The 27,904-nt window shown below is 45.4% G+C and overlaps 1 protein-coding gene across 12 annotated transcripts in view; it reads left to right on the top strand.

Moving 5' to 3' along the window:
* SHROOM3 (shroom family member 3) overlaps positions 1 to 27,904 on the top strand; it is a 137,316-nt gene that overhangs the window by 88,288 nt on the left and 21,124 nt on the right. For 9 of the 12 annotated variants that reach the window (XM_015861637.2, XM_015861638.2, XM_015861635.2 and 6 more), the window contains one exon: positions 20,776 to 20,904. The exons of 1 other annotated variant lie outside the window; for it this stretch is intronic. In XM_015861637.2, coding sequence (XP_015717123.1) covers positions 20,776 to 20,904 — 129 coding nt within the window. Of the gene's footprint in view, positions 1 to 19,936; positions 20,245 to 20,422; positions 20,442 to 20,775; positions 20,905 to 27,904 lie in introns of those variants that run through there. 2 more of the 12 variants (XM_015861645.2, XM_015861648.2) reach the window with 2 other exon arrangements.

Here is a 27,904-nt window from a genome sequence, read left to right as displayed (position 1 = left end):
CACGCAAGGTCAAACAACCTGTGTTTGAGAAGCAGGAATGGATTTACAAGCCTGTGGCCCCACCATTCGCTGCCCCATAGCACAGTACGATTGTTGCAGTTTGTGTCTGCAGTGATGTGCCACAATCCTCTGCCTCGTGACAGCTGGAACTTCAGCCAGCAACGTCAGCACAGGATTTTTCCCTTCCAGCATCACCAGAGAGAGAGGAAAAATGAATATACCCTGGTGCATGCAGTATGATTTTGAGTCTAGATCATATCTGTTAATTAGAAATGAAACTGTAAGTGCTGTGGACGCTGGGAGGAGATCCATGGGAGATCCCATTGAAGGATCCCATGCTGTGGATCTGTGTTGGAACATAACTGAGGGGAACTATAGGTACTGAGCATAACATCTTCCACTCATTTCAGCAGCTTTGGAACAGTTCTTGTGCCCACTGCCCCTGAGGGATGATCATTTCTAGAATGACAGCCCTGGAAATGTGTCCAGGTGATTCTCAATGTACTGGAGAACTTCAGACTTCACTTTGTGGTTGCGTGCACAGTGAACAAGAGGGAATCTAATGAAGAAGCTTAATCTCCTGCCCCTCCAAACTGTGACCTGCTGGAAATGTGGTCATGCAGCCAGCTTATGTGACATCAGCCTTCAGAGTATCTTTCCTTCACCAGCATGTCTCTCACATTGCCACTTTCCATATTTGCACAGCTTGCAAATCTTTCTGCTGGATGTTTGAGATGCTGTCATCTCACACAGCTCATTCCAGGCAGCTGTTTTGTTAGTGATCTATTTATTTATTTCATCTCTGTCACTCATTTCTCTGGCTGATTCCTCTCCCTTTCACTCCCGTGCACTGCAGGACAGCAGTGTACAGCGTTTGTATTTGCTGGAGCTGATCTTCCTCAGCCATTTCCAAATGCTAGAATTTCCCTGGCTGTTGACTTCTTGATGCCTGTGGAGTTCTTGTTCTCATTCCTGCAGTATGTGGTTTCATGGGGAGTGGCAGTCTGTTGGCTCAGGTTTCTTCAGCTATACTTTGTATACATTTTCCGTGGTCAGGAACCAAGACTGAGCTCCAGATAAAATCCTACTGTTTGCGGATAACAACGGATAACATTGTTGTGCTAACAGACATTTGCATGAGAGATATGAAAACAGCCCCATTCATACCCTCCTGGACAGGGCTGGGTGGCTACAACGGCTTTGAAATTTGAGGTGGGTTGTTGCTCGATTGCATAAGGCATTTCCACAGCTCTCTGCAGGCTACAGGTGCACCAGCCTTATCTGCAGGAGCGAGAGGTTAAGGATTCCTGCCATTGCTGCAAAGCTCCTGCAATCCCAAGGAAACTGTAAGCTGCTTAGGGCTGTCCCTTCTGCAGATACTAAAAGCTGGATGGGAAAATAACTTTCTTTGTACTCCAGAACAGGCTTACGTGTATTCTCACCTGTAAAGTAGAGATGGCATAGGAAGGAGAAAAAATCTAAATGGCTCTTGGAAACAAATGAGCCAAAAGGTGGTACTATTTCTAGAAAGCATATTGTCATTTCACTGAAGAACAGTATAGCTCAAGAAAGCAATTGCATGTATAGCACCATACACAGCACAGAGTGCACCAACAGGTTTTTATGCCTATGAGACCTGCACTGATGCAGCCTTTCCGGTGAAGACAAACGAGGTTATCACTGTCAAGTGTGCTCCCAGCCTGTAATGAAAGGATGGCTTTCTTTCCCAGTGCTGAGAGGAACCAGGGGCTGATGCTATCCTATTGCATCCCATAAGGACAGTGTTCTGTTCATACCTAATTAATAACAGTCTGTGCTGACTGCTGTTGTCGTACGTTTGCTTTCAGTACCGCACATTCAAATACTTAGTTTTGCTTTCCTGCTACACCAAACAGGCAAAGTGCAATAGACTTGAGGCAGCGAGGAGACTTTAATGTAGAAAATGATCTCCTGTGTGGAATTGTCCTAGGAGCTGTTGTAAGATTTGCACAAGTGTATGGTGTGGCCAATTTCTCTGCCTGCCTTGGTGTGCCAGTGGTTACAGTGGGGACTTTCATGGGCTTTCACAGCTCCCCTATAGCAAAAGGGAAGTAGATGTTTTCCCATTTGCTGAGCTCGCAGTGCTTCTGTTTCCCTCCACACTAGAGCCGTTAGTGTGTTTTTAGCAAACACTGCTTTATTACTGTCTTGCTGAAAGGAGGAAGGCAAAATTAAAAGAGAGAGAGAACATCTTGTGAACCTGCTGTTCTCAGATCTCTCCGATAAGGACAGTTCCAAGTGCGTGAGAAGTTTCCTAGTCTGAGATTTTATTTACTTCTGAAAGAAAAGCCACCTCCATCCCATTATTTTATTTTCAATACAGGTTTTAATTTGGTGAGAAAATATCTTCCCCATAAAGAACCTATTCTGCCTCATTAACTCCTACAAAAAGCATCCTCCCCAAACTTGAAATGTTAAAAGAAGCATAAATTAAGGCTAAGTTTGCTGTTTGCTGCTCTAATCAACAAACAACCTTAATAGGCGCCCACAAAAGGTTCTGTAAACTAAATTTATTAGTGAGCAGGAAAACAGGCTTCAGCTGTGGTGTCCTCCCCTTCCCAGCCCCATGCATTTGGAGGGGGTGGACTCTTGGAGGGATGCCTTTTCTTTGCGGGGCCTTCCTCTCTTAGGCAGGTTGTTCTGGTCCCATGGATCTCTGTCAGACTTTTGTGTTGCAGCTAAGCTGAAACAACTTAGGACAGAGTCTGTTAATTAGGTCTTTAAAAGCAGCCTCCTTTTTATTCTTTGGCATACAAACGTCCTTTTTTCCCTCTCCTTTTCCCTAAATCTGCTTGTCAGTAACTCCAAAGCAGAGATTTTCACAGCAAGAGAAAGCTACCATCGTGGCTGCTTTTCTTTCACCTCTCCATGACGCTTGAGAAAAAGTCAGTACACATCTAACTTCTAGAGCCTCTAGTTAGTTTACTTCCTTAGTTACTTTCTCAGCTATCTTAAATACACTGTGAGATATGCAGTGCTAGGATAAATCCAAGAAAAATTGCTTTTGTATGCAAGAGAAAATGGCATTGACCCAATAGAGAACAATTTCTGAGATTTATCTAAACTCCTCCTCACCTTGCAGGAGTTCAGTTGAACTGGATTTCAGCCAAGCTGGGGTGTTTCTCTAAAATTCCCCACACTTCATGGGCTTGGCTTCAAACGGTCCTGGCACTGAAATGGCTTTTGGTTCAGGTGTGCAGAATCCAAAGGTGATTCTTTTGCAAAACCTGAAACTCTCTTGGAGTTTTGCTGTTTTCTGATCGCTGCCCCTGGCTCCAGCCCCTGCTGGCTCTTGCTTTTCGTGGTCTGTGGATATGTCAATGCTGCAAACAGCTCCTTAAAGGAAATTGTCCCTTTTAAATGCAATACGTGCCTTATTTCAAAAACTAATTACCTCTACCCATCCCACTCCTTCCCTTCCTCCACCAGCAAATTTGACACAGGTCTCATATTTCACACTAGCAGCCTGAGCAAATGCATAGACTGATCCTCATTTACTGTAGCCTGGCATCTGCACTGCCTAGAAAGTCAGTGACATAAATTGCAAGCATGAGACTGTTTCTTTTTGGGGACTTTGTCCTTTCATCCTGTAAATACAGTCTTTTTTTTTTTTCCATTTCTGTGAAGCAGCTGGAGCCCGGCTCTTCATCCAGCAGCTTGTGTTGCCAGAAACACAAGGACAGGCAGACAGGGAACTTGGGAAGAGGGGGAGTGCAGAGCTCCAGGGCTTACTGCCATTGCAATGCCACTGCACTCCCAGTGTTATCACTTGCCTCACAGGAGTCATCTCTGCTTTATTGCAGCAGGGAGAATGAAGTTTTCTCAGCAGCCTTGGAGCACACAACAGTACCTGGCATCAGGCAGCCCTGCCTTCTCTTGCTGGATCTTTCTGAGTGTCAGGGCTCAGGAACATCAGGGTGAATACAGCATCCTAAAAATGTGCTAGGATTTCACATCCTATGTTTTTCTTCGGTTTGTTATTAAACTTTGAACCTCTTAAGTCTCTTAATACTAATCTCTCTCTTTGTGTGTGTGTGTGGTGACAAGAAGAATGCAAAAGAAAAAAAACAACCCACCCAGACGAATGTCTGAGTTCTTTGTCTCCCCACAGCAGTTATTTCTGTCATCTCTGGTGAAATATATAGGGAAGGGATACTTAGGGTTATTCATGGCATTGAGTCGAAGAACGTGCTCAAGTGCTTTGTGGATATGGGGCTGTTGTACCCACTTACCTCATACATGCATTGATCCTGCTAATACACTGTGGCCTGAGCTTGAGGAGACTTGCTATGTTTATTCATCCATCTCTGTTACCGAGATCCACCAGGAACATGAACTGAAGCAGCCAGTGACTTGAAAGCTTCCTTGACTCTCAGGAAAACTCCAGCTAATGCTTGGAAGAAAGACCGAGTATCATCCAGAAAGGTGTGAACATGGCTTTATATAAGCTGAATGGCTTTTGTCTTGTAAGGCCAGTAAGGAATCCTAGCTAGGACACAACCAACACCTCTGTGCAGTGCATTGGTCTGGTGATAATGTGGGATTGTGTACATGTTGGCAAGAGTATGGTCCATGCATTTTAGTGGTCCATGCATTTTAGAAAGAGCTGTCATATCAAATGAAACTGAAATGGCGTCACTGATACAGGAGAGACACAGGGTGAGCTCTGGGCACTGGGCACCTCCCGGATGGTGTTGTCATCATTCAGAGCTCTGCTCACCAGCGCGGATGTAGGTTTGACCCACACCCGTTTTATCTGGAAGGAAAGCTGTGGTCATCGCTCCAGGGCGATATATCTGGAAGCTGTGTTGAAGGTTTCCTTTTGTCAGCATTATGAGCTTGCTGTGATCACCTATAGTTAATTCCCACTTGGCCTGGCTGCCTGTCATCTGCCTCAGGGTGAGTACCTGCTGCTATCATAAACACATAATGCTTATGCTATGTTTATTATTATTTTGTTTTTAATCACAGAAGGACAAATGTACACAAGCTTTTATGATTATATCCCCTAAAAGGACTTTGCTTCATTGCCTGGTAACTTCTGGGAAGCCGTTCATCGCTTGGTATCTCTCAGAGTTGCTGGCCAGGATGCAAAGTGCATTTAAACTCTTTCATATCTCAATAAAACCGTTTGGAATTGTTTTATGAAGGAAATTACCATGAGCCCATCTGGCGCCTAATGAAGTGAACCTAAATAGGTGACGTGCACTGCATACGCTAAACAGGTGACACACATGGAGAAAAACTGTGTTGGAGAGGTGGTAGCAAGTAGTCATGGCTGCTTCTAGACAAAAGTGGTTTTTGATGTCATTTGCTCCAAGTCATTGCAAACGGAGGCTGTGCCCAGGTATGCAACAGCATGCCAGGTTCTACAGGGAAAATTATTTTTCACAGATGGAAAGAATATGTGCTGTGGAGGTACCACTTCAGGCAGTGGGTTTCATCACTAAGACTTACTTTGTAATGTCACCTGCCTTCTTTCTTCCACGTCTCCAGTTCTGATTCAGCACAGGATCTATGATTAGTATATCACATTAAACTCTAAGCACTGTGTAGCAGGTAGAAGGAGAGATGGCAGTGTAAGTGATAGCACTGCTGAAGAGATTGTCTCCTGGTATTGGTGCAAAAGGCATTGTACCAATTCTATTACATCTTTACAGTAGAATGTATTTGTTCAAGTAAGACTGGCAGGAATCATTTTAAGCTAAGACAAAATAAGTTACTTATGAACTGAAATAAAGCTATGCATGTGGCATTTTATGATCACTTAGTGGGAGGTGAGGTGAAGCCAGTACCTCTCTCTTACGAAAAGTGCTTCAAGAATGGAATCCTTTCCCTGTTCTGGCAGACTCATCTCTTCCCTCTGTAAAAGACAAATTTCTGCCTCTAAAAAAACTGGGGTACCTGTGAAGGGCTCGTGGGCATTCCTGGAAAAATGATCCGGTAGGTGCCAGATATGTTGTGATACAATGACAGCCACCTGCACGGGACTGACCAGTTCTCTCTCATCCAGCTTAATGTGGCTTGTGAGGGAACTGGGTCCAGCCCCTGGGCTGTGTAACTGTGCCGAAGCCAGCAGAGCTGGTGGTGGCTAAGGGCAGTGTGAGTGCACGGCTGGGCAGCAGGGGGACTGGAATGTCTGGGGCTGACAAAGGGCCTCCTGCTTCACACATGAGCTGCTCACATGGGGTTTGTGGAGCTTTTCTGGGGCAAGGGAGGGGGTGTAGGGTCAGAGTTTGCCTTGCTGCGCTTTGCTTTCTACCTGCATTTTTCTCCAGTTGTGTGCACACTGCTAGGACCATGGCACCTGGCTGTGTCTGTGGGGCTGCAGAGTCCCATTCATCACTTTCTCCAGAGAAAGTGGTGAGGCATCTAGCAGTAGGTTTCCTGCTTGTGTGCCCTATGCAGCTGTTGTATGTTTCTGTAAGCTGTGCTCTTGGAATTAGCTTGGCTGGTGGATGCCTTGCAATGAGAGACAGAGATGTTTAATCACTTGCTTAGAGCGTTCTTTAAAATGGGTAACATTACCAGCAAACATCTTTCTTTGTGCACTCGGGAGGAATGTGACCCACAGACCTCCTCTGCCCATTTGCCTTCACTCCAATTTTCTCCTCTGTTTCTCCTGCCTAGAGATCAAAAGATCCATCTTTCTCATTCCCTGCTGTAATAATTCCTTTTTAAGAGCACTGTCTGCATGTTCCCCTTCCTACACACAGCCTCCTGTATCCTGTCCACTCAGCTCAATCTGCCCACGCAGCAGAGTGACAGAGTGACACCAGCAGCACCCTCTCAGACATGAACATTGGAGCTCAGTTGTGTTTTGCCTTCTCCTGTCCAGAAAGTGGTGGAGTTGTGGCACTCTCTCTGTTGTCAGTGCTCCAGACACTGGGGAGGAAACCTGTTAGCAACATGGAAATGGAATGAGGACAATTTCTGCTGGCTACAGACCTAGCCCCAAATCTGTGACAGGTCAGACATTTGAAATTAAGTGCTAATTGCCCATTACAAAATGCTTATTCATGAAAGTCTCCAACTGGAAGTTTATTTGTGCTCCAGATTCCTGTAAGAGTACAGTTAGGTGTCTTGAGCCTCCCCACACAAAGCCTACCTTTGTATGAGCAGGCGTACAAGCACACCGCACAGCAGGGTTAAAGCATATTGCTGCAAATGAATAATAACCTGGAGCTCAGCTAAACTCCTGTAAGCCAGGGCAGACATAGTGACAGTGTTTCCCTAATTCTTGTACCAGCCTTAGGCCAGGCCTCACTGCTCTAAAAGCAGGATGTCAGACTCCCACTACCTCAGCCTTCTGCCCCTTCTTCTGTTACCTAATATCCCCCTATTACTCTCATCTCCCCTCTATTATGGATGCAATAGGGATGTGAAGGAGACCCAGAAGGATGCAAATGAACTATTTGCATGCCTGTCTTTGCAGTCATTTCCTTTCTCTTGGCAAGTGCTGTGTTGAAAATAGGTGATTTTCTCCAAAGAACCCAAAGTGGCAGGAGAATATAAATATCTAAAGCCGGTGATACCCAAGGAGAAAGAACAGACGCATGAGAAGATATTGTGCCTGTTTGAAAGCCATGATTTAGGGGATTGTTACCAAGTTTAACTCAAGTGAAAAGCTTGGCTAACCGTGATGTGATGCATGCTTGCCTGTATTCAGATGAGAGCCACTTCTCTCATCCTTTATATTCTCTCTGGACCAGTGCTTGAATTAGCAACACTGTCCTTTGGGTTGAGAGAAACACAAAGAATTTCAATCATCAGTTGTTCTTGATGAGAAGAGGGTTGTGGGGGTTTTTGATGTAGCAGGAGCTGCTGCATTAGCTCTGTTCTACTGGTAAGAAGGAGGATCAGAAGGGCAAATTTATGCCTTTGAAAGAGGAATCTGATGCAAATGAAACCAGCCTACTTCACCCTGATTAGATTTCATCATGTTGTGACTTCAGTATGCATTCAGCAACCTGGCAACAGGGGCAAAGATTTGAGAAATGTCCAGAAGTTAAAAGGACGTGGTTCCTATGGATTATCAGTGTATCCCTTTAAAGAAAAAAAATCTCATCTTTACTATTCTTTCAGCAACTCGAAGCAGGCGTCAAAGAAAAGTATTCAGGCAGACAATAAAAATAGCTGGGCCAAATGCTCTCCAGCAGTGACCTGATCCTGTCTCGTGTGCTACGGAGGGCACAGATTCCTTTGCAGTTACAAACAGGCTCCAGACTGGAGACAGACTCCATTTCAGGCTAATTCAAGTAAAGTACGTGATGATAACCGAGGGCCAGTGCACAGCAGAGTTATAATGGGGAGAGGGGCCACTGTGCAGTGTGGCTGCATCGCAGTTGTGCTGTGACAGCTTACATTGCCCTGGATAGATGGAATCAAATCTTTGCTGTAAGGCATCACGCTAAAAGATATGCTACAGCCCTTATGGAAAGATCCAGCCTGGAGTGCGTCTGTCTTCATAGTGTTGGTCCAGTGATGCAGGGAGAAAGAAACCATACAGCTCACAACCTCTTCGTAAGTGGATTTCCCAACGTTTTGTGCTCAAGTATGTTAAGGGTATGTTGTTCCTGGCTGTTTCAGGAAGGTTATCAAATCCCACATACAGAGGATGAGAGGTATGGTAGAAAGCATTAAAGAAAAGCAAGAAAATACTTGGTTGAAAGTACACTTAGGAACAGCACATTTACAAAACCAGTCTGGCCTTTGTCTTACATTTCTCAAGTGAAGGGCAAGAATGAATTTGGATTGCTTCACTGAGCTATAGCACTCAAATATCTGGCACTGCATTGTGTTTTGCACAATGTGAGCTCCTTTTTGAGAGAGCAAAGCAGAGGAAAGCTGGGTCTGCTTTTAGGCTCTGATACAGGCATCTTCAGGCATCGCACGGAGATGTCATTCCCTTCTCTGATTTGTGGCTTCAAGTGTGGTGCTGCTAATGTAGTCAACACAGTGGTATACCATCCAGGGTCTGGAGTCGTCCATGGGGAGTAGAAACTGTAATATATGAAGTGGCGCTTGCAGGTGAGAGGTTTGTCTGCTCGTGTTTTCTATTTCTGTGTCTTCTCTTGAAGATAACTTTGACCCAGTTTGCTTGATGCACTGGAGTCCAGACCTGGCAAAAGAGGAGAGAGCGATAAAGCCAGCAAAGTATCTTTGGATCAGAGAGGTGCGTATTGAGAACTAGATTGAAAAACAAACATTTTGTGGGTCCTGGCAGCTTTGTTGTGAAGGATGGGCAAACCTTCAGGCTGAGACCTGAGGGCTATCACTGCACGAAATACAAAAGGAGCTTAGTTTCTAAGTGGCTAATGAGTTTACTACCTTGTTTCTGTCAAGGGTTTTGCAGGGGGTGATGCTGATTAATGTGTCATGCCCTTTCCCCAAGCCTATCCCCTTCCTCTTCCATCTCACCAGGCTCTGTCTGACACCATTTATTAGGCTACTTGTCCCTGACTTGTGAGGAATAAATATTGACACTGATGGCTGCTTAATAGGATTTGGTTTTGCTTTTCACTCTGTGAAAGAGTTTGGCACTTCTAACTCAAGTGACACTCTGTTTGGGACTGGCTCCATCCAGACTTAATTTTGGAAGGATTTTTTTTTTTGTTTTCTTAAATGAAGATGGTCACAACATGTCCTGTGTATGAAGAGAAGCTGAGATTAGATGTGTACATTGCTCTTCTTTTTCCTATTGACTTGCAAATCAGTGATGTCCAGACCGCGACTACAGCTTGGCACATGCCTCTAGCAAAGATGCAGCTTCCTTTGGGAGAGTGCTGATGTTCGCACTGGAAATAATTTGGATGTGTGTTGTTGAATAGGGTTTGTAAATGGCCCTCTTCTATTTAGCTGTAGAGTGGTGCATCTGATGGCGGTTGGTGGCCTGAAGACCTCAGATCATCCTGCCAGTTGGCACTGAGTGGGTGGTCATCCTCCCCAGTGCTTTGTTAATGCATTTTGAGCTGCCTTAAGAAAAAGCATTTCATATTGTTTTAAACACAATGGTTGTGGGTGGGGTTTTTAAAATGCATCTTAAGGGACTTGTGAAGAAAGTCCCATTAACATCCCATAGCCATCTAGAGTAAGTGGAATTTTCGGGGCTGTGGAAAACTGTTTATCTAAAGAGTAGTGGTTTCAACCAGGGACTTGGTGTCCCTGGAAGCCTGGCAGGGTTTGGTATCTTCCAGGAAAACACAACCTTATGGTGATCTATAGAATCATTTTTCCAAGTGGTGCTGGAGGTTGTTTGCTCCATAGGACAGGAACTCTTTGGAAGAGGTTGGCTTCTCATCCCACTCTGTTCAGTGCTATCAACCTGGAGCCCACTCGCCTTTCCCATTGTTATGCTTCCCCAGCCTGATGAAACTGCAATAATTGCCTCATGGCTGCTTACAGACCCTTCTGTTCTTTACCTCCCTGTCACTCTCCATTTTAAAACCGGTTGTTTTGTGCACATATTCGCAGCAAGCCCCTCACTGCCTGAACGTGCAGTATGGTGGCCTTCCCTGCTGCCCAGCTCCAGGCTGGCTTTAAGGGACAGGGCAGGTGACCTGCCTTCACCTTTGTCCCAGGAGCCACAGGTGATGGGGGAGATCTCCCTTCTGGGGAGGTCTGTGCAAGCACAGAGGAATGCACTGGGACACAGTGGTGTGCGAGAGAGCCCAGGGGTTCCTCTCATCCAGTGTGTGTTGTGCTGGCTGCAGTCCTTGTCCTTTTCCAGGCTGTTGAAAATCAGGTAGATGCTAAACATAATTTCAGTGAGAAAATAATATTTTTCTATTAGCAGACAGTGTTTCTGTTTCTCAGCTTAAGCACTCTTAAAAATACAGAAACAAACAAACAAAAAAAAAAGCCGAAACATCACCAAATCCAAGGTGATTCAAATGGCTTCTCTTCCACGTGTCTCACAATGCATAGGCTGCCTGCATTAGTTTGCAGCTGTATTTACAGATGAAGTTATTGAAAAGCTGTGGTGTTATTGCTGCAGGAGGACAGTAATTGCAGTAAACTCATTGTACTCTTTAAAAATAAAAATGCAGGGAGATAACCAGCCAGATGGCAAGTCGGCTGTATTCTGCATGATTTGGTTCTCTCGGCGCTTACTATGTAGGCTCTGTGTGTACCTGAAAACCTCAAGTCTTTTCTGCTGTTACCAGGCTGATTTTGTGCCCTCCCCAGGTCAGTACATTGGTTTTCCACTGGAGCTGTCCATTTAATTCTGTGCAGAGGAGATGTGATGAACCAACAGTATTGCTCGTCTTTAATGGCTGGACAAGTAGCCAGCATAGCAGGGTTCTGTGGTATCTGTTTCTTTTATTTTTTTTCTGTTTGTGTGATTGCATTTCTGTACTGTGGTCCCTGAGAGCTACGACTCTCTGAATTCTGTGCAAAATGAAGCTGCAGGACCTGCAGAGATTCTACTTTTTGTAAAGCAGCCAGCTGAATGCTCATCTCCTTACTCAGTCCCTGCTTGTTTATCATGTAAGCAAATCTCCTGCTAAAATCCTGCGGAAGTGAATGCATGTCTTGTTGAGTAAAGGATTTGGAAATCTGGGAAGACTTGGGTGAGTGGGATGGAGAAGCAGTTCATAAGAAGTACTTCTTATTATGGAGATTAGATATTGCTACACCCATGAACATGATTTAGCTCTGTAAAATGCACTCCGCCTCTCACGTTACTGCAATTAAAATCTGGCATACCAGAAAACATTGCAAAGCAGTAAGGTTAGAGAGAAAAACTCAGCAGCAGACCAGAGTTGGTGCCTGATGCTGGGTGCCCACCACACCTGTGGTAATTGTGAATATGGGCTTTCTTCTGCCCCCTCAGAACAGATCCCCAGATTGTCACCAAAAGTTCTTTCAAAAAAATTACAGCTACTATTCCAGCATTGTGGTAATTCACCTGCATTTTCAAAGGAGGGCTGCCAGGGTAAAAGTCATGCCAGATTCCTTGAAGTGCAATGCATATGCAGGCCAGGAAGAGAGAGATCCAGCTGTGCAGATGGAAGATTAATGCTTTCTCTTGCTCATCAGTGCCAGAGATCTCATCCATCTGCCACTGGAGCAGTTTGTATAAAGCACTTCCTTAATCTTTAGCTTTAAACCATTTTAATTGCTGGTCTGAACTGACCTAGTTGGCTTTGCCTTCAGCATATTGGGAAACGATCCTGGAAATCATGGCACCAGCAGTTTGAGTATCAAATAATTAGTTCTGGAAAAGATTTTCCTGGTTAGTGAATTTCTCAATGTGAACAGAACTTCTTCAGCTGCAGTGCTTGGTTTTTTTTCATTTGTTTGTTATTTCCCCCATGGAATGTGTTCTTAGAGTATGTGAGTTCAACTCTTGCTTTCTTCTTGTAACTGCTTTTCTTTATAGGAGCTGCAATTTATTTCTTTACAGTTGTCCTTTACAGTCAGCTTGTGCTTCCCTTCACATTGTGTAAGAAATGTTAGAAGTTGTAGTTTAGATTCAATGACTTGTGATAGGCATGATTCAGCACTGGGATATCCCATGTCATGTGCAGGTAATGTTATTGTGTTACCCGAGTGCACTTATCCTTAAAAGGATGAATGTGTTACTGATCCCTCTCGCCAGGTGAGCTCTGCAGCACATCATTCTCACTTGAGACACCTCTGAACACTTCTGCACCCCACTCTATTATGGACAGGTCTGAAAGGCTGTTCCTAATCACCTCCTGGTTCTCAACAATACATGAAGAGGGTAAAGCTCTGCTTCCCCAGGCAAGTAACCTGGCTTTCCCAAAGACCAGTATGGCGTGCTGTCTACAAAAAACTCTTGGCACGTTTGTGAGTCCCGGGGATAGAACTGAACAAACAGGTCAGAAAAGTGCCACTCGGGGCAGTGCTAGTTTACACCGGTGAAGACGAGAATCCTCTTCTTCCATTGAGCTACATCCTGAAACCACAGAATGAAACCACAGTCCTAGAAAGATTTGGTTCAGGGCCGCACAGAGAGTATTTTGTCCATGCAGGAGCACCAGCAGGATGTAAATGCAGAGTTCTATACAGTGGGGTGAAATCGTGGCCAGAGATAAACCTACGTTGTGCACAGCAGTTTAGAGTAGCAAAAGCCCATCTCTGCACAGGGCAAGTGCTGGTGTCAGGTAGTAGCTTGGGGCCATACTTCGGCAGCCACCTGCCACTGCTCTGCCAGTGTCAGGGTCAGTGATATGGACATGGTATCATGCCTCAGGTTACCTTTGAGTGCCATGATGCTCTCCTGGCATTAGTTAGGTTCAGGTGGAGAGTGAGAGATGTTAGAATCAAAGTGCATGGAAATCAGTAACTGGAAATATGAGCACTGAAACATTTGGGTTGGTCTATCTGCAAGCTAAAGGTAAGGAGGAGTTGACTTTTGTTATCCATGTGTGTGTACAACCTAGGCATGGCAAGCTCTAGTGCCCTGACAGGCTCTCTGAGTGCCAAGCTACAATTCAGTATAGCTGTGAGCTTCTATTATAAAAAACCAAGAACTGGGTAGGTATAACAACTTGTTTTTTCAGCTCTCAGTGTTCTTCCTTGCAGCTAGGGCCCAGGTTGGCAGGCCATGCAGGGAACTGTGCACTGCCACCGCCTGTTCACAGTGCAGGCAGCATGCCCAGCTCCCTGCCTGAATTCACACTGCTGTCTGAGGGAGAGCTGATCATGCAAAGCAGGGGATGGCTTGCGTTTCAGAAAGGCTTGGTTTAGGGTGTCTTTAAAAGGGTGGCAGTCGCTGGGGTCGAGGTCTGGGTGCAGAGGAATGCTATTAGCAAACCTAAAGACCAGAGTGAAAATGCTGCATATTGTGGACCCAAATGCAGCTGGCACAAACCAAAAATGTGCATGTGAGTGCCTTTCTAAGTATCCAGTAATCCTCCAGGGCAAAACGAGGATTAGGTCTCTCTTGAAGACAAAGAGGGAGTTCATTTTCTCAAAGATGCCTTGGCCAATACCAAATTAAGTGTGGAACTCAAATGAATGTGAATACTTCTTTCAGATCTCTGCTTGCAAACAGGTACAGTGCAGAAGCAGCTTATTGATGTGTGTTTGTGTGGGACTGTGCAAACACAGCGTGGACAGATTGTGGGATTGAGGTCACATCAAATAAAACCCATCCAATCTCAGAGAAAAGAGAAAGCCAGAAAAGCATTGGGCAGGTAGGACCAGATGGAATTGCACAGTCAAAATCCAGTCCCCATTCTGCAGATTTTTCCACTCTGTACCTGAAGGTTAGAGCATTTTCTCTGCCCCTAATTTGCAGTTTTTAAAGTTGGAATTAAGTGATGAGCTTTCCTAGAAGGAAAGGTAGGAGCCTTATTTCATTACAAGTGACTTCTTACCATGTACTCAGCAGGACTGCATAGGAGTTATTAGACTGAAATTGTCAGTTTTCAAACGTGAGATGTATTCATCTAAAAATTTCTATTTCATAGTTTCATAGTTTCATAGTTTCGTGCGGGTTGGAAGGGACCTTAGAGATCATCGAGTCCAGCCCCCGGGATTCGAGCCTCTGTGTAGCAGAGCGGCACTTCTACCACTTGCGCCACAGGGGGGATTCGAACTCCGGTGTTTAAGGTGTCTCTACTCTGCACTGCTCCTGGAAAATTTCTTCTTTTGCCTTTTGTTGATTGGCTTACAGCACGAGATCAGCCCTACTAATCCCATCTTAATAGATACCAGCACAGATGTGCTTGTGATATGTATGAAAAATATTCGTGTTTGTATTACTTTGTATCTTGGAAGCAGCAGCCAGCAGCATTCCAGCTTGGGGCTGTAAATTTTTTTCCCTGGAGCTTTATGGACCCATCTAAATGCAAAAGTTGGACATCTTTGTTTCTGGTTGAGGTATGGATACCGCTGCGGAACTCTATGGGAAAAATACCCTCTTTAGTCTCAAGATTAATGTGGGATTTCATGTGAGATTTCAAACGGGCCTTGCATTAAGATGAAGCAAAGTCCCTCCATGATCTTCCACGGGCAGAACCTGTTGCATTTTGAGGTGTCCATGAAACAGCCTTCAATTCCTTGTCTGCCTTGTTAAGGTCCGAACTTATATCTGGGTTTGTGAAGTCCTCCATCTCAGGTGAATGCCATAAGTTGCATGGTTGAGATTTCACCCAGGACCTGAAAAACTTTTCCTTGTAAAACGCTTTAGGTTTGGTTTTTGTTGGTTTATTTTATTATCTTTTTTTGGATGGAAAAAACTCCTTGTTTGCCTGTTTCCAGCTGGTTCTAGTCCGTGTTTGGCTCATGGGTCCCATGGGCACAGACTCACAAACCTGTTGCTGCTGCCAACTGAGTGCTACAGGTGGCCAAGGGAGGACCTGGGTCTTTGTGCTCTGACAGACAGAAGCTGCTTCCACTTCAGATAAAGGAGATTCTGTGAGCGTGACGGATATGCGGATTATGGTCTATTTCTGGAGCAGCCACAGGAGGTAACAAAATAAGAAATACGTAAGCAAGCTGGTCTTCTGGCTTCAGGCAGAGCAGGAAGATCTGCAAAGCAGCGTGCCCACTGGACAGGGAAAGGTTGGTTCCTGAGGTGAGCACAGCCGCCCTCCCTACCTGGGAGAGCCCTCTCTTTATCGACAAGGAGGTGGCAGAAGGGCTTTCTGTTTGCTAAGAGAAGAGGTCCTGTTGTGGAGGTGGCGTTTTCATTCCCAAGGAGATGTAATTCCAGCCCATCAGGTGCTGAGTGCTCACCTTCACCCTGCAGGATGAGGATAGCCAGAGGTGAAGGCACCAAACTGCCCTCACCTCACTGGGCTCAGCTGGGGAACTCAGGACACCCTGTGACATAAGATAATGCTATTGGGTGGACGCGGCAGTCTTAACTCCTTCATCTCCCCCTTTGTGGGTTTGGTGGTGCTGAGTGCTGCTTTGTTGCTGCTTCATTCTCTGTGCTTGTGCTGTGCTGTTGGCTGCTTATGTAGTGAAGCAGGGATGTCTCTTGCGTTCTGGTTTTAGACAAAGGGAAAATCTATTAAGTAATGACTAAAAATCACTGTAGGAACTTGGAATAGGAGTTTATTGCTTTAACTTTGATTTCAGCATCATCACCATGTGAACTGCTTTTCTAGGCAAGCTTTTAATTCTGATACTGGTTGTAAACACTCCTGTGAGTTTCAGATGATTTATAAAACAGCATTTAAGTTCTTTCTTCTAGAAGCAGCGCTTGGCTTAGAAATAATGAGACACTACCAATTACTGAACCTATTAATATTTGTAGATTGGAATCTCTAGGACTTAGGTCTTCTATTACCATGGCAGAAAACCTGGCATTAGTTCACAATAAATGACTAGTATTCCAAGAGGCTGGACCATTAGAGAATTAGTTATTATGGGAAGATTTTTAAAAGCATAAATGATTTTTAAATTATTCCTGGTGCTGCTTATGGATGATCCCAGCCCTGCCCTGGACTCATACCTAGAGAACCACTGGGAGCTAAGCAGAAAAGCAGCATACAGGATGCTAGTGCACATAGAAGTGTGCTGGAAAACATGCCGTCAGCAGCAAAACTTCAGAAGCTTGGTTTTCTCTGACTCCCTTGTATGACATCTCTCCCCTTTGTGAACCATAGCCAGAGAGCTAAGCTCTCACTGCAGTATTTTCTCAGTGAGAGACACAATTTGTACTACTGCCATTACTCTTCTTATGAATGCTTAGTTCTCCGAGGCTGATACCTCTGCAAAGCCTGGTTGAAACTGGTCTGCAAGTTCAGACACTGTCACTGCGGGATCTGCTGGGCAGAGGCATGCATCCACACCTGGTGACTGGGCATCAATTTGGAAGCGATAAAGAAAAGCAAAAAAAGGTGAGAGAGAAGAGCCAAGAGCTTGGAAGGTTAAGATAAATGGTATGAAATATTTCAACTATGCATGTAATGGGAGGTCAGTGCAGGAGGCAGATAAGGCGGCCAGAGGAGGTCAAAGAGGGTTACGGTCAAAAGCAAGAGATCTCCCTAAACCATCGAATGAGCTCTTCAAGGATTGTGACAGGCCGTATTTTTAGATGAGAGAGAAATTAAGCGGAGTGCTTTTGTACAGCTAGTCATTGACATGTGTGGTATTAAATACCAAAGGCACTCTGGAACAGTATAAATAACAATTCATAACTAAACCAGAACTTCTCAGAAAAGGAAAGATTTGAGAGGCAGCTGCCAGCCTCAGGTGGGAGATGAAGGAGATTTAAATAGACCGTGCTAGGTTTCCTGTCTCCTGTGTATGAGCTTCACAACAACATGATAACATAAAGAACAACTGCGGGCCACTCCTTGCTGGGAACGCTTTTCAACTATGCACTTGTGAGGCACTTTGCAACATCCCGAAATAAAATGCAGCCACAGTCTTAAGGACCATCCCAGTGGGCTGGGTGCTCTTGTAGGGGCTGGCACATTGTGCCGTCCTGCCACTGCCTCGAGCTTTTGGAGAAGGGTTGCTTGAAGGAGAAGCTGCAATGGCCAAGACACAAGGTAGGCTCTGGGCATCTTTGCAGAGAGGTGGCTGTTGGTGTGTTGCAGTTTAAGACATGAGTGCCCTCCTGATGGTGTAGGAATGCCTCAGAAAATCCGGGATAAGCAGCCAGGTCGTGTAGTTGAGTGTGGGGCAGAAAACTGAGAGCAGAGGTTTGTGGTTTTAGGTTTGTGGGCGCTGTTTCAAGGAGATCTCCATCTCTGTGTGTGTGCTTGCCTGGTGGAAGGATCCTCATCTATCAGGTTCCCCACTGGGCTTGATTAACGACGTTATTTATAGACTGCCTGATTAGTTTTCAGGGTCTTAGTGAGCCTGTTGTTCCACATGGAGCTCAGTAATTAGAGTTTTTTAAGAGGCTTGGGAAAAACTCCCCTGCATTTCCTCCTTACTCCCAACCAACAGCCCCAGAGCCCATGCAGGCACTAATTAACAACTCTTTGTCTTTCTCAGGTCAATCTCACAGTTCTTCATGCTTCTAGGCAGGGTTTTCTCCCTGTGAGGGGAACACCCAGGCTGCTTCTGTCCTGCTGCTTGAGGGTCAGATCTGAGTGGATCCATTCGGGAACACTTGGAAGGGGGACACTGGGGAAGTTCTGCCCACAGCGAAGCCTGGAGTCTGTGCTGCCTCTTGCTTTCTTCATGTGTTTAGAAAGATGTTGGGGGAAAAAATAAATAAAAAAAGTCCTCAGTGCTGAAAGATCACTAGGCTGTGGTGATGGGGAAGCCATGGCCATATGCTCCTCTGCATCAGTTTATCTGGTTGCTGATTTTTCTTTTTTTTTTGCAGATTTTGGGTAATTTCCCTGTCCTACATGTTGTTAACTGGCTACCTCTGTGCTAGGGGAGTAGCCCCTTGCAGAAGCACAACTCCAGTGTAGCCTAGTGATAGTGAAAGGTCTGGAGGGGAAAATGTATGAAGAGCAGCTGAGAGCTGTGGGTTTGATCAGCCCAGAGCAGAGGAGGCTGTGGGGAGACCTCATGGCAGCTACAGCTCCTCACAGGGAGTGGAGGAGCAGCACTGAGCTCTGCTCTGTGTGACAGCAGCAGGACCTGAAGGAGCGGCATGGAACTGTGTCAGGGGAAGAAGAGTTGGGGGGTGGGGGTTAGGGACAAGTTCTGCACCAGAGGGCAGTGGGCATGGAACAGGCTGCCCAGGGCAGCAGGCACAGCCCCAAGCTGCCAGAGTTCAGGAAGCATTTGGACAATGCTCTCAAACATAGGGTCTGATTTTTGGGTGGTCCTGTGTGGAGCCAGGAGTTGGACTCGATGATCCCATGGTGCCTTCAAAGACGACAGGAGTTGCAGGCACCAGCACTTCCACACATAGGACTGCAGGGCCAGCTCATGCTGGTTATCCCAAATCAGTGAGGTATCATGGTTACCTCAGACAAAGGTTGTATCACCCCAGCATGATCCTGGCTGTGCAAAGTTCTCAGGTAACCCGCATCTCCTCTTTGTGACCTCCAAACCAGAAAAATGAGCATTCCCCATAGATGAAATGAGGCCAGAATTTGCTCTAAGACAAGTATCTCTGCTGAGATCCTGGCCCCTCTGATGTGACCGTGCTGCTTTGTGGCCATCTCTGCTGTATTTTCATACAAAGCTTGAAATGAGACTTTGTTGTTTAAACACCACAGCAGTGGATTTGTTTTGCTGTACATGGGCTGCTCTGAAAGTAGCACCTCCTGTATTATTATGCTGGCCCACAATGTCCGAGGAGGGTGTTGGTGATGTAGCAGTAAAGACTGAACCTCTCCTGAGAATTAACTCTATTGAATAGTGTTATTGGGCTCTTTGTTATGGTTTCCAGGGTAATGGATATTGCTTTCAGAGTGATCTACTATATGTGTGTATCTACTGTATGTATATGCACAATCTTTTGTTATCTGTAGCAGCTCTTCTGTCCTTTGTGCTGCAGTCAGCCTTTAAAAATGAGTTTGTTTTTGTGACAAGGGGGCAGTTAGTGGCCCTGGCACTGCACAGGGGAGCAGTAAGACAGCCCATGCACCTGCTGTACAGATGGGAGCCCGATGTGATTTTGTACATGCAGGTGATAAATGAATCCCGACTTGTTGCGTTTGTGTTATAAATACAGCAAGTCCAGGTCTGTGCAGGGAGCAGTGCAGGTGGCAGAGGACAAAGCCAAAGGAGATTTATCCCGTGGAGGGGAAAAGGCACCTAAGGCAGGATTTGTGGTCCATTTTGGACGAAGAGAAGCAGGGTGAGCAAAAAGGCCACTGAGGACCAGTCGCTTTCCCTAATCTGGGTGAAAGTGCCGCTGTGCGCTCCCCGCGCTATCTCATCCGTAGCATGAGGCTTAACATTCCTGCCTGGCACGTGGGGCTAGAGAGGGAGCGGGGAGGGGGGCTGAGGGGGGGGAGGACCGAGCTGGACACAAAGACGGCCGGCCTCTCAGCGGAATGGCATCCAAGCCATCTCAGCCATCCAAAGCCCCAGCTGCCGGCCTGTGCACTCAGCTTGCAGCCTGCTAAGCGCACGGTGAGAGGCCTTTCTGTGCACCTCGCGCTGCGGGCTCAGGGACGGGGCTCTCCAGCTTTGCTTTTACCCGGCTGCTGTGAGCTGGAGGAAATCTCAAAGCTGTCCTACATCTTGGAGCTAGAAATGGGAGCCAGTGGGAACACTGTGCCTGCAGGAAGGAAGGAGCTGAAGTGATGGGTGCACGGTGTTTGTGTGGCTTCTGCGTGCGTGTGACAAAGAGGGGTAAATATTTGTTTGCTGACTTTGTGCAAGTAGCACTGGGGGGAGGGGATGTGGGGGTGGGGGGGCAGTGGACTTTTCTTTCTTTTTGTTGCCGTGTGGACTTTTATCTCAGCTTTTCTGTGTTCAAAGCCGTTGTCAGGTGGTTACATCCTGCAGGGGAGCCCCTGAGCTCTGCAGACCGGGATTGTAGTCTCAGGGTACAGATGCAGGGTGATGAGTTCTGTGCTGTGGGTGCTGCAGCTGGTCTCTCTTCTGTGTGCTGAGTTCTGTGGGGGCACTCCTAAGGGCTGAGCACTGCCTGGGTGGGAAGGAAAGCAAAACCCTCTCTCTTGCAGCCTGAATTGGCAGTGACAGAGAGAAGGGCTACAAGTGGCTTGCTGGGACATCTTGTTTGCACTTTCTAAAAGCTAGACTGATGCCTCCACATTTCCCCTTGGGTCTGTGTTACTTTCTTTCTTAAAACAGTTATTAAATGTCAAGTACAAGTTTTTCATGTGCTGCTGTTTATACGGCCTTGGCTTCCTTTGGCAGGGACACATATGCTGCGAAGGGATGCACCGACCCATGTCCCTGCCTGCTCGGTCCAGACCGTGTGACCACTGACTTCCAGCCCAGCAAACCTACGTGGCCAGGAGGAGTTAAGTTAAGGCTGAAGAACAGGTGAGAGTGTGCACATCTGCATTCCTGTCTGCTGGGTGTGTTTGATGGCTGCTGTCCTTGGAGAGTGGCTCTCAGACTCTTCTTCCCTCTAGTGGGAATGCTGGACTAGAATATCATGAATTTCCAGCATCCATAGAACTAGGTGGTGGAAGAGAGCCAAGACAGTTTCTTAACCTCATGCCCACCTGTTCCTTAGTTATCCGTGCCTGTGGCACGTTGCCAGGCAAGTGAAAGGAAGTGACCTTTAGCGCCTTGAATAAAGCATCAACATTTCTTGATTTCAGTAACATTTACGTAGGGCTGGGTGTAAAAATGCTACTGCTTTGTAAACACATCCAAATGTTACTTCTTTGGCTACTGATATGCCTGAGGATGACTCACTGGGAAAGGGTCCCGGAGGAGTGTCCGTTCTTGTCAAAAGCACTGTCACTTATGGTAAAGTTCACTGGAGGTGGGGGATCAAAATATCTCCACAGCACTGACAGTAAGCCTGCAGCATCCCCCCAGATTTAGATACCCGGCTTTCCAAAGCTACAAGGTTTATTCCAAATCTGAGAGTATTAGTGGGAGTTTGGCATTTGTGACAAGCCTGCTGAGAGCCTATCTATCTGCATTTCTAAATCTGCATTTCTAAATAAGTAAATGTCTTCAGAAGTCAGCCTCCTGAATTGCTCTGGATCCACCATAATTGTGGCACAGCCTCATTTTCTTCCTTTGTGTGTGCAGGTTGGGGCCAAATTGTACTGTGCTTGCTAAGGCAAAGCTCCTCCTGGCAGCAGAAAAGCCTTTTGCATCAGTTAGATGGTATTCTGGATGACCTCAGATTTTTCTGTTTCAGTCTTCTGAGGTTTACACCATGAAGCCTAAGTAGCAACTTTTGTTGGCAGCACTGAATTCAGAGCAGACCTTGACCCATTTGAAGTCAAGAAGCTTCACTGATTTCCAATAGCTGGAGGAGATGTTACTGAACAGCTGAGAAGGGAATGTGACTCATGAAGTCATGCTCTGCTCTTAGAAGCAAGGATGCACATGTGGTGCAAACCCACTGACCTTGGTGGAGTTGTTCTAGCTTTTAGGCACTGCAGTCAGTTATGGATCCTGACCCTGTGCAGCCTCAGTGGCTGCAAAAGGAAGAGAGAAGGGCTCAGTGTGCATGTTTTGTTTTCCTCCATCTGGGAGCTTGCACCAAGAATGATGTCTCCCCTGGATGGAGCAGATTTTAGAGGCTGAAATATCTCCTTGAGAAAGTTTTATCAGGGAAAAATTTCTCTGTGGTTTGGGTGTGGGACTCAGGCGTTCCTGAAACCCATAGCAAGTTTTGGAAAGAAGCTGCAATGCATACACCACCTTTCTATAGCACTGAGTTATTCAGGCTGTGCTTACTGTAAATCCTGCTTGCCTGTTGATTTAATAGCAGATATCTGCAGAAGCTCCAGAGTTTAGCATTTCACTTGGATTAATTTGTCTTTGGATGCAGAGCCAATGTTTTCCTTCATTTTTCCGGCAGTGTCGGAGGCTGTGTCTGCATATCTCAGTGGCTTAACTTGCATTGAAGCTTTGGTTACAAGCAGGAAGTTGCTTTAATGTACAAGAATTTGAATGTGGGAGAGTGTTTCAGACCTGCCGATTTTACTGTGTGTGTGCCAGTGTTTATTACCAAAGTGATTAAAAGTTTCTGAAGGAAAGGAGAGGTCTATTAGTGGCTCTGTGATTTGTGTGGTTTTGCCTGTTTGTGTAAAAATCCCCTCCTGTCCATGCAGACCAGTTTATGTGGACACATCCGTACATTCAGCATGTAGCATACATTCTCCTGCTGGCCATTTCTACACGGGCATTTTGATGCTGAGGTTATTGGAGCTGCTTGTGGTTTGTAGCTCAGCCTCAGAGCAGAGCCCTGTTCCATCTAAGATGCTCACCATATTAATCCCCCTGGTCACCTGCCATGGCTAGCTGTCCCCTGTAGGCTTGGATAGTCAGTGTTCCAACTACCACCCACCCAGTTCCTCTGAACAAGAATGGGAAAACACATTCCTTCCATTGTTCCTAAGTTTCTCCTCTTGCAGGTTGCTGTGTTTTTGATATTGGGGTGCAAAAGAATTTAAGCTATGCTTGTTTTTTGTCTTTTTAACTAATTTACCGACTAGAAAAGACTGAGAAAAATTACTTGAATTAGGCCCATTGTGCCAAATCATCAGGGAGGATAAATCAGTGCAGCTTTGTGAGTTCTGCAAAGCCACAGACAAGATAAATCACGTTACTGTCTGGACGCTGAGATTCGCTACCTGTGCTCAGAGAGCAGATGTGAATGTCTGGAGAAGGCAGGACATAGCAGAGTCCTCCTCAAGGACAAAAGCCAAAGCAAATACTCTTAAGTGTGGCAGGTGTCTCTTTTCCAGATTTGTTCTTTCTTACTTCCCCAGTGAGAGAAACAGTAAAACTGTGGCAAGAAGGATGATATTACAGAGTGTTGTTAACGCAGCACTGAGCAGCTTCTTATTCTAGCCTTTATGTGCTTCAGTTAGCAGGCAGGGGACTCCCACATGTCTAAGCCACAGTCCTGTGTGAGCAGCGCAGACAGACTGTCCTGGTGGGAAATATTTTTTCAAGACAGAGATCTGAAATACTTTTTATTCTGCAATTTAAGTCATACTTACCGTGTTGCTTGGTAATGCTTTCTGTAAAAAAAGAAAGCTGTCAGAAGATCCCAACAGGATAAAGTCCTTGAATCCAGTAATCAACAAGAATGAAGGTTGTATACATCACCTCTCACACTAATAACCAAAGCCCCGCTGTTCCTATTCAAGCCTGTTGTCTGCTTAGTGTCAGGAATGTCAGTGGGACCCTTTCATTGTGTAGGGCAAAGTCCTCAATCTAAATATTGCCTGTCAGACATGTGCTTGGATGAAGGGAAAATGACGCAGTAGTGCATGGTGCAGTTCCTAGTGCTGTGCTCTGCGGTAGACCTGTTGGGTGATTCTGTGTCTTCACCTCTTGAGGCCTTTGTTTCCTTTTCTGGAAAATTGGATAAATGGACCTTTCTTGGATAAGGCAGCCCAGGGGTTACCAAAGAAATGCGATAACACAGAGGTGTGATGTACAAGACCAATAATCATTAATTACAGTGTTTGACTGTTCGTGAGTTCAACCAAGGTGCGACTATTGCTCACAGCTGCCATCATCTCTGAGTGATCTCAGAACTTTTTTCCTGCAGCCCAAGGGAGAGCATTGCTTTCCAGAAAAAAAGCAGCTTTTGCCTCCTGCAATTTCTGCTGCAGCGCATGATGCTGTCATGTATCCGTAGCCCTCACCAGAGTCAGCATGATGAGCCTTGCTTGGGTGTTCCCTTCTGCCAAGAAATCATTCCACATGTTTTTCCTATGTCTGCTTTTGGTGCTAGGGAGAGAAGACTAGGAAGAGAGATGGGCTACTTCCTGCACTTGGAGTTGCTGAAAAACACAGTAGAAAAAAATCCATATGTACCTCTGCATACGTGACTGTCATTTCTGCTTTCACCCAGAGCCTTTCTTTGCAGTGGTCTGGCAAGGGCTATCTTGAAAAAATGTTGGTGAAGGTAATGGTAAGAGTCTTATGTAAAAGGCCTTGATTCCCTGCTTTCCCTTCCCTAAGAGACCTCAGAGGGCTTCAGTACCTGTCTGCCAGCTCTGAGATGTGATGTTCATCAGAGGGGAAAAAGACAAATTGTGCCAGATGTGGGCTGAAACAACAAGCAGATGTGACATCTGCCTGGAAAGGTGTCTGAGAGAGAAATGAAACCAAATTGAGCTGGGGTAGAGCGCTGGACTCAGCTGTTAGATGTTACTCAAGTTGTTGTTTTTGTGTGTGTGTTAAAGTCTGAAACTGCTAAAAGCTGTGATTTGCTGTGAAGAGATTCATTGGTTGTGGAGTTGTCCTCTAGAAGCTACAGGGAGGGACATATTGCAAAAAAGAAGGTTGTTTCCTGGTTTGAGAACATTCATACATTTGACCTAAGTGTCCTGAAATGAGTTTTCTTTCAGTGTCTGTTTTTTTCTTTTGCTTTGGGAAAGTTTTAATCAGAACATAAAGAAAGGTGCGGGTTGCAGCTCTCTCTGTAGGTGGAGAGATACTATGCCCGAGATCTATGACATGAAATATCATTTCATAGACTTCACATCTTTCTAAGGAGTCCCCCTTATTTTTAGTGAAAATGAGGAAGGGACAGAGCACATTTCAGATGTACTCTGCTCCTGAATTCACCAGAAGGGCTCTGAGCCCCAAAAGACATATTTAGTGAGAGACACATCGAGCTGATGCCATTATGGCCTCACTTCTTTCTAATTGGCCTCATCTGTTATGCTTATTTTTAGAACCATGACTGAACCTTAATTAACAGCGACATTGCTTTGAGTAGATTGTGGCCCCGCTCCATTGAAATCCTAATAGGCTTCTGGTGCTTTAGTTTTTCCTTCATCTCCTGCTTAATAGCTGGGCATAGGAACTGCAACATGTTAGGATACCTAGAGAAAGTATCCCTGTTACACTAGCCTAGCTCTCCTGGATACGACCATCTTGGAAGATTGAGAACAGCAATGAAAAAGCAGACCCTTGTTTGTACTTAATGTTTATTCAGATATGTAGTCACTGAGAGACTATACAGAAACTTCTGCGATCGAGATCTCTTCACAGTTCTTGCTGGCACAGCAGCAGCGGTTGATATTGCTTCATGGCTCCGCACTGCTCCTTTTGGAGGCTTAGGGGAATAGAAAGTTCTCTGAACAAGCATAGGAAACAGGCAGATATCAGTTTGAAGAAGCTGAATTGCTTGCTTTAGTCAAGTTGGGCATTTCTACACAAAAGTGGAAGCTCACAGAGGACATAGGGCTGATGGATGGTTGAAGCAACACACTCCAGCTGTGTGTACTGTGGCATCAGTAAGGAGCAGTACATAAAGAACAGAAATTAGACAGCACGTTGCTTTGTATGGGTTCAGTTTGCAGCTATGGGAAAGAGATAAGCCAGTTTTTCTGTTGCACTGTGAAGACAGCTTCTGATGTCCATTCTTTAAGTGCTGATTAATTTCTTACTTGATCACGGGAGGTGTCCAGGAGGATCTTGTTGCATTATCTGAACAGGAGAACTTCTTAGTAATACAGCTGTTCAAATGCTTCCTCAAGTATGGTACAGTTACAGACTGTGAGGAACTAAGATCAAGGGTAAGGAGGTGGGATGGTTTAGTATTATTGTTACACTTTGAAATCCTACAGCCCCCTGATTTTGTTGTAGGCCACTGAGCTATACTTAATTTGTATCAATTAAAGGTCTATTAATTTATCTCAAGTCAGGAATTAGCTGCTGCATTTGCTAGGTTTATCACTCAGCCCGTTTGTCTGGATTGAATCAGGATCTGACACTTCCCAAAGGCAGTTCTGTCCCACTTGCCTTAAAGAGTTTAATCTTGCACTGCTTTTAATTGTTTCCTGACAGTTGTGCTGTGCAGTAGTGCGAGTGTAACCAGAAGCTGTTGCAAAATCAGCAGATAAACCAGACCCAACTCTCTGCAGTTCTGTAATGAGAGAAGGCTGTTCTGTAGACGCTGTTGTGTTACAGTCTTTACTCCTTTACAGTCCTTTTCCCTCCTTGGGCAGCAATGCTTACAAACTTAAGCTTAACGATGTGCAGTGAAGCCAAGGTGCTATTTTCAGGTGTTATAGCAGGCTGCAGGCAGGGTCTTCCTGGAATTCCATGCAGGAAAGGCTGTGCCTTCCTTTCCATCCTCTGTGCTCTGCTTCAGGAGTCTCTCAATTGATTCAGCAAGGACTGGTCTGAGCCCTCAGTCTCTGCTGTTGGGTGTAAGTGTGCATGCAGACCTTCCATGTCTCCATCCTCCCGTCTGCTCAGGGATCACCTGTGTGTCTGCAACATGAGATGGAGATCATGTGTACTGCAGCACTTCCCCTCTTGGCTTAAGCTTGGTTAGGATTTGGTTACCCTTAATCCACATTTCCAGGATCAGGTAGGTGTGGAAACAATGCAAGGTTATCCCGTGCTGAGCTGGTACGGCATGTCTTCGGACTTACAGTCACAGCTTCATTCTCCACGTGTTGTATTGTTACAAGGATATTGGCCCAAAGGGTTTAAAATACTTGTGGCTCAGGGGATTGGCTGTGCAGCTTCTTGCAGCTTTTTACTGATCAAATCGAGAGCTAATGTGCTTTGCTTGTGATCATCCAGTGTGCTTTCCCAAGCAGCAGATTAATGCTGGGGGCTCGTGCTGCTCCAGAGTACAAAGAGTCTTTAAATCTCTGCAACAGATAATTTTACAATTATTAGTAATAAAGGGTTTTGTCAGCTTTCCATCCTGTAGTGTTCATCTTCATTGTTTCTGTGAGCAAGGAGCATAACAAGAGAGCTCTGTTTTAAACACATCTACACATGAAAGGGTAAAATGGTGCTTGGTTCAGCTTGCCTCCTATAAACCTCCACTGCAGCTCTCCTTAAGATCCTTAAGTCCTGTCACAACAAATGTTGAAATGAAAAGAATGCCTCTTGTTTTGTTCTTCTATGTGATGATGAAAGAGTAATTTGCTCTTCTGAAATCTGCATGGAAAGTGTCCTGGTGAAGCGGTTCTGCATCTCAGTTTCTGCTGACATTTTTCTATGGAGCAGAGCATCATTCATTGCAAATAATTTCTGCCAGTAGAGTCTGACCCCAACAATCAGTTTTTACCTTGGCTATTTTTCCTTATCTTTTCAGTGCTAGGAGTCCTCGTTTGGTGTCTGTTTAATATCTACAGAGGACATTTTAATCTGTTTACTAATTTATTCAGGACATGCTGCACCATGAAAATTTCAGTGGGACAGAGGCTTTGAAGATGTGTCATATCCTCCTTATGGGTTCAAGCTACGTAGGCGTAGGTGAAGTTGTCCTGCAAGCTGTCATGTTTGTGTCTTCAGTTATACACAGCTCGTGTACTGCCCCTGAACCCAAAGGCTGGGACAAGGGAGAGTATATGTGGCATAT

This window comes from Coturnix japonica, chromosome 4 (genome assembly GCF_001577835.2).
Source record: "Coturnix japonica isolate 7356 chromosome 4, Coturnix japonica 2.1, whole genome shotgun sequence".
Taxonomy (NCBI): Eukaryota; Metazoa; Chordata; class Aves; order Galliformes; family Phasianidae; genus Coturnix; species Coturnix japonica.
Note: the sequence above shows the minus strand (reverse complement) of the source record. Positions and strands in the feature narration are given on the sequence as shown.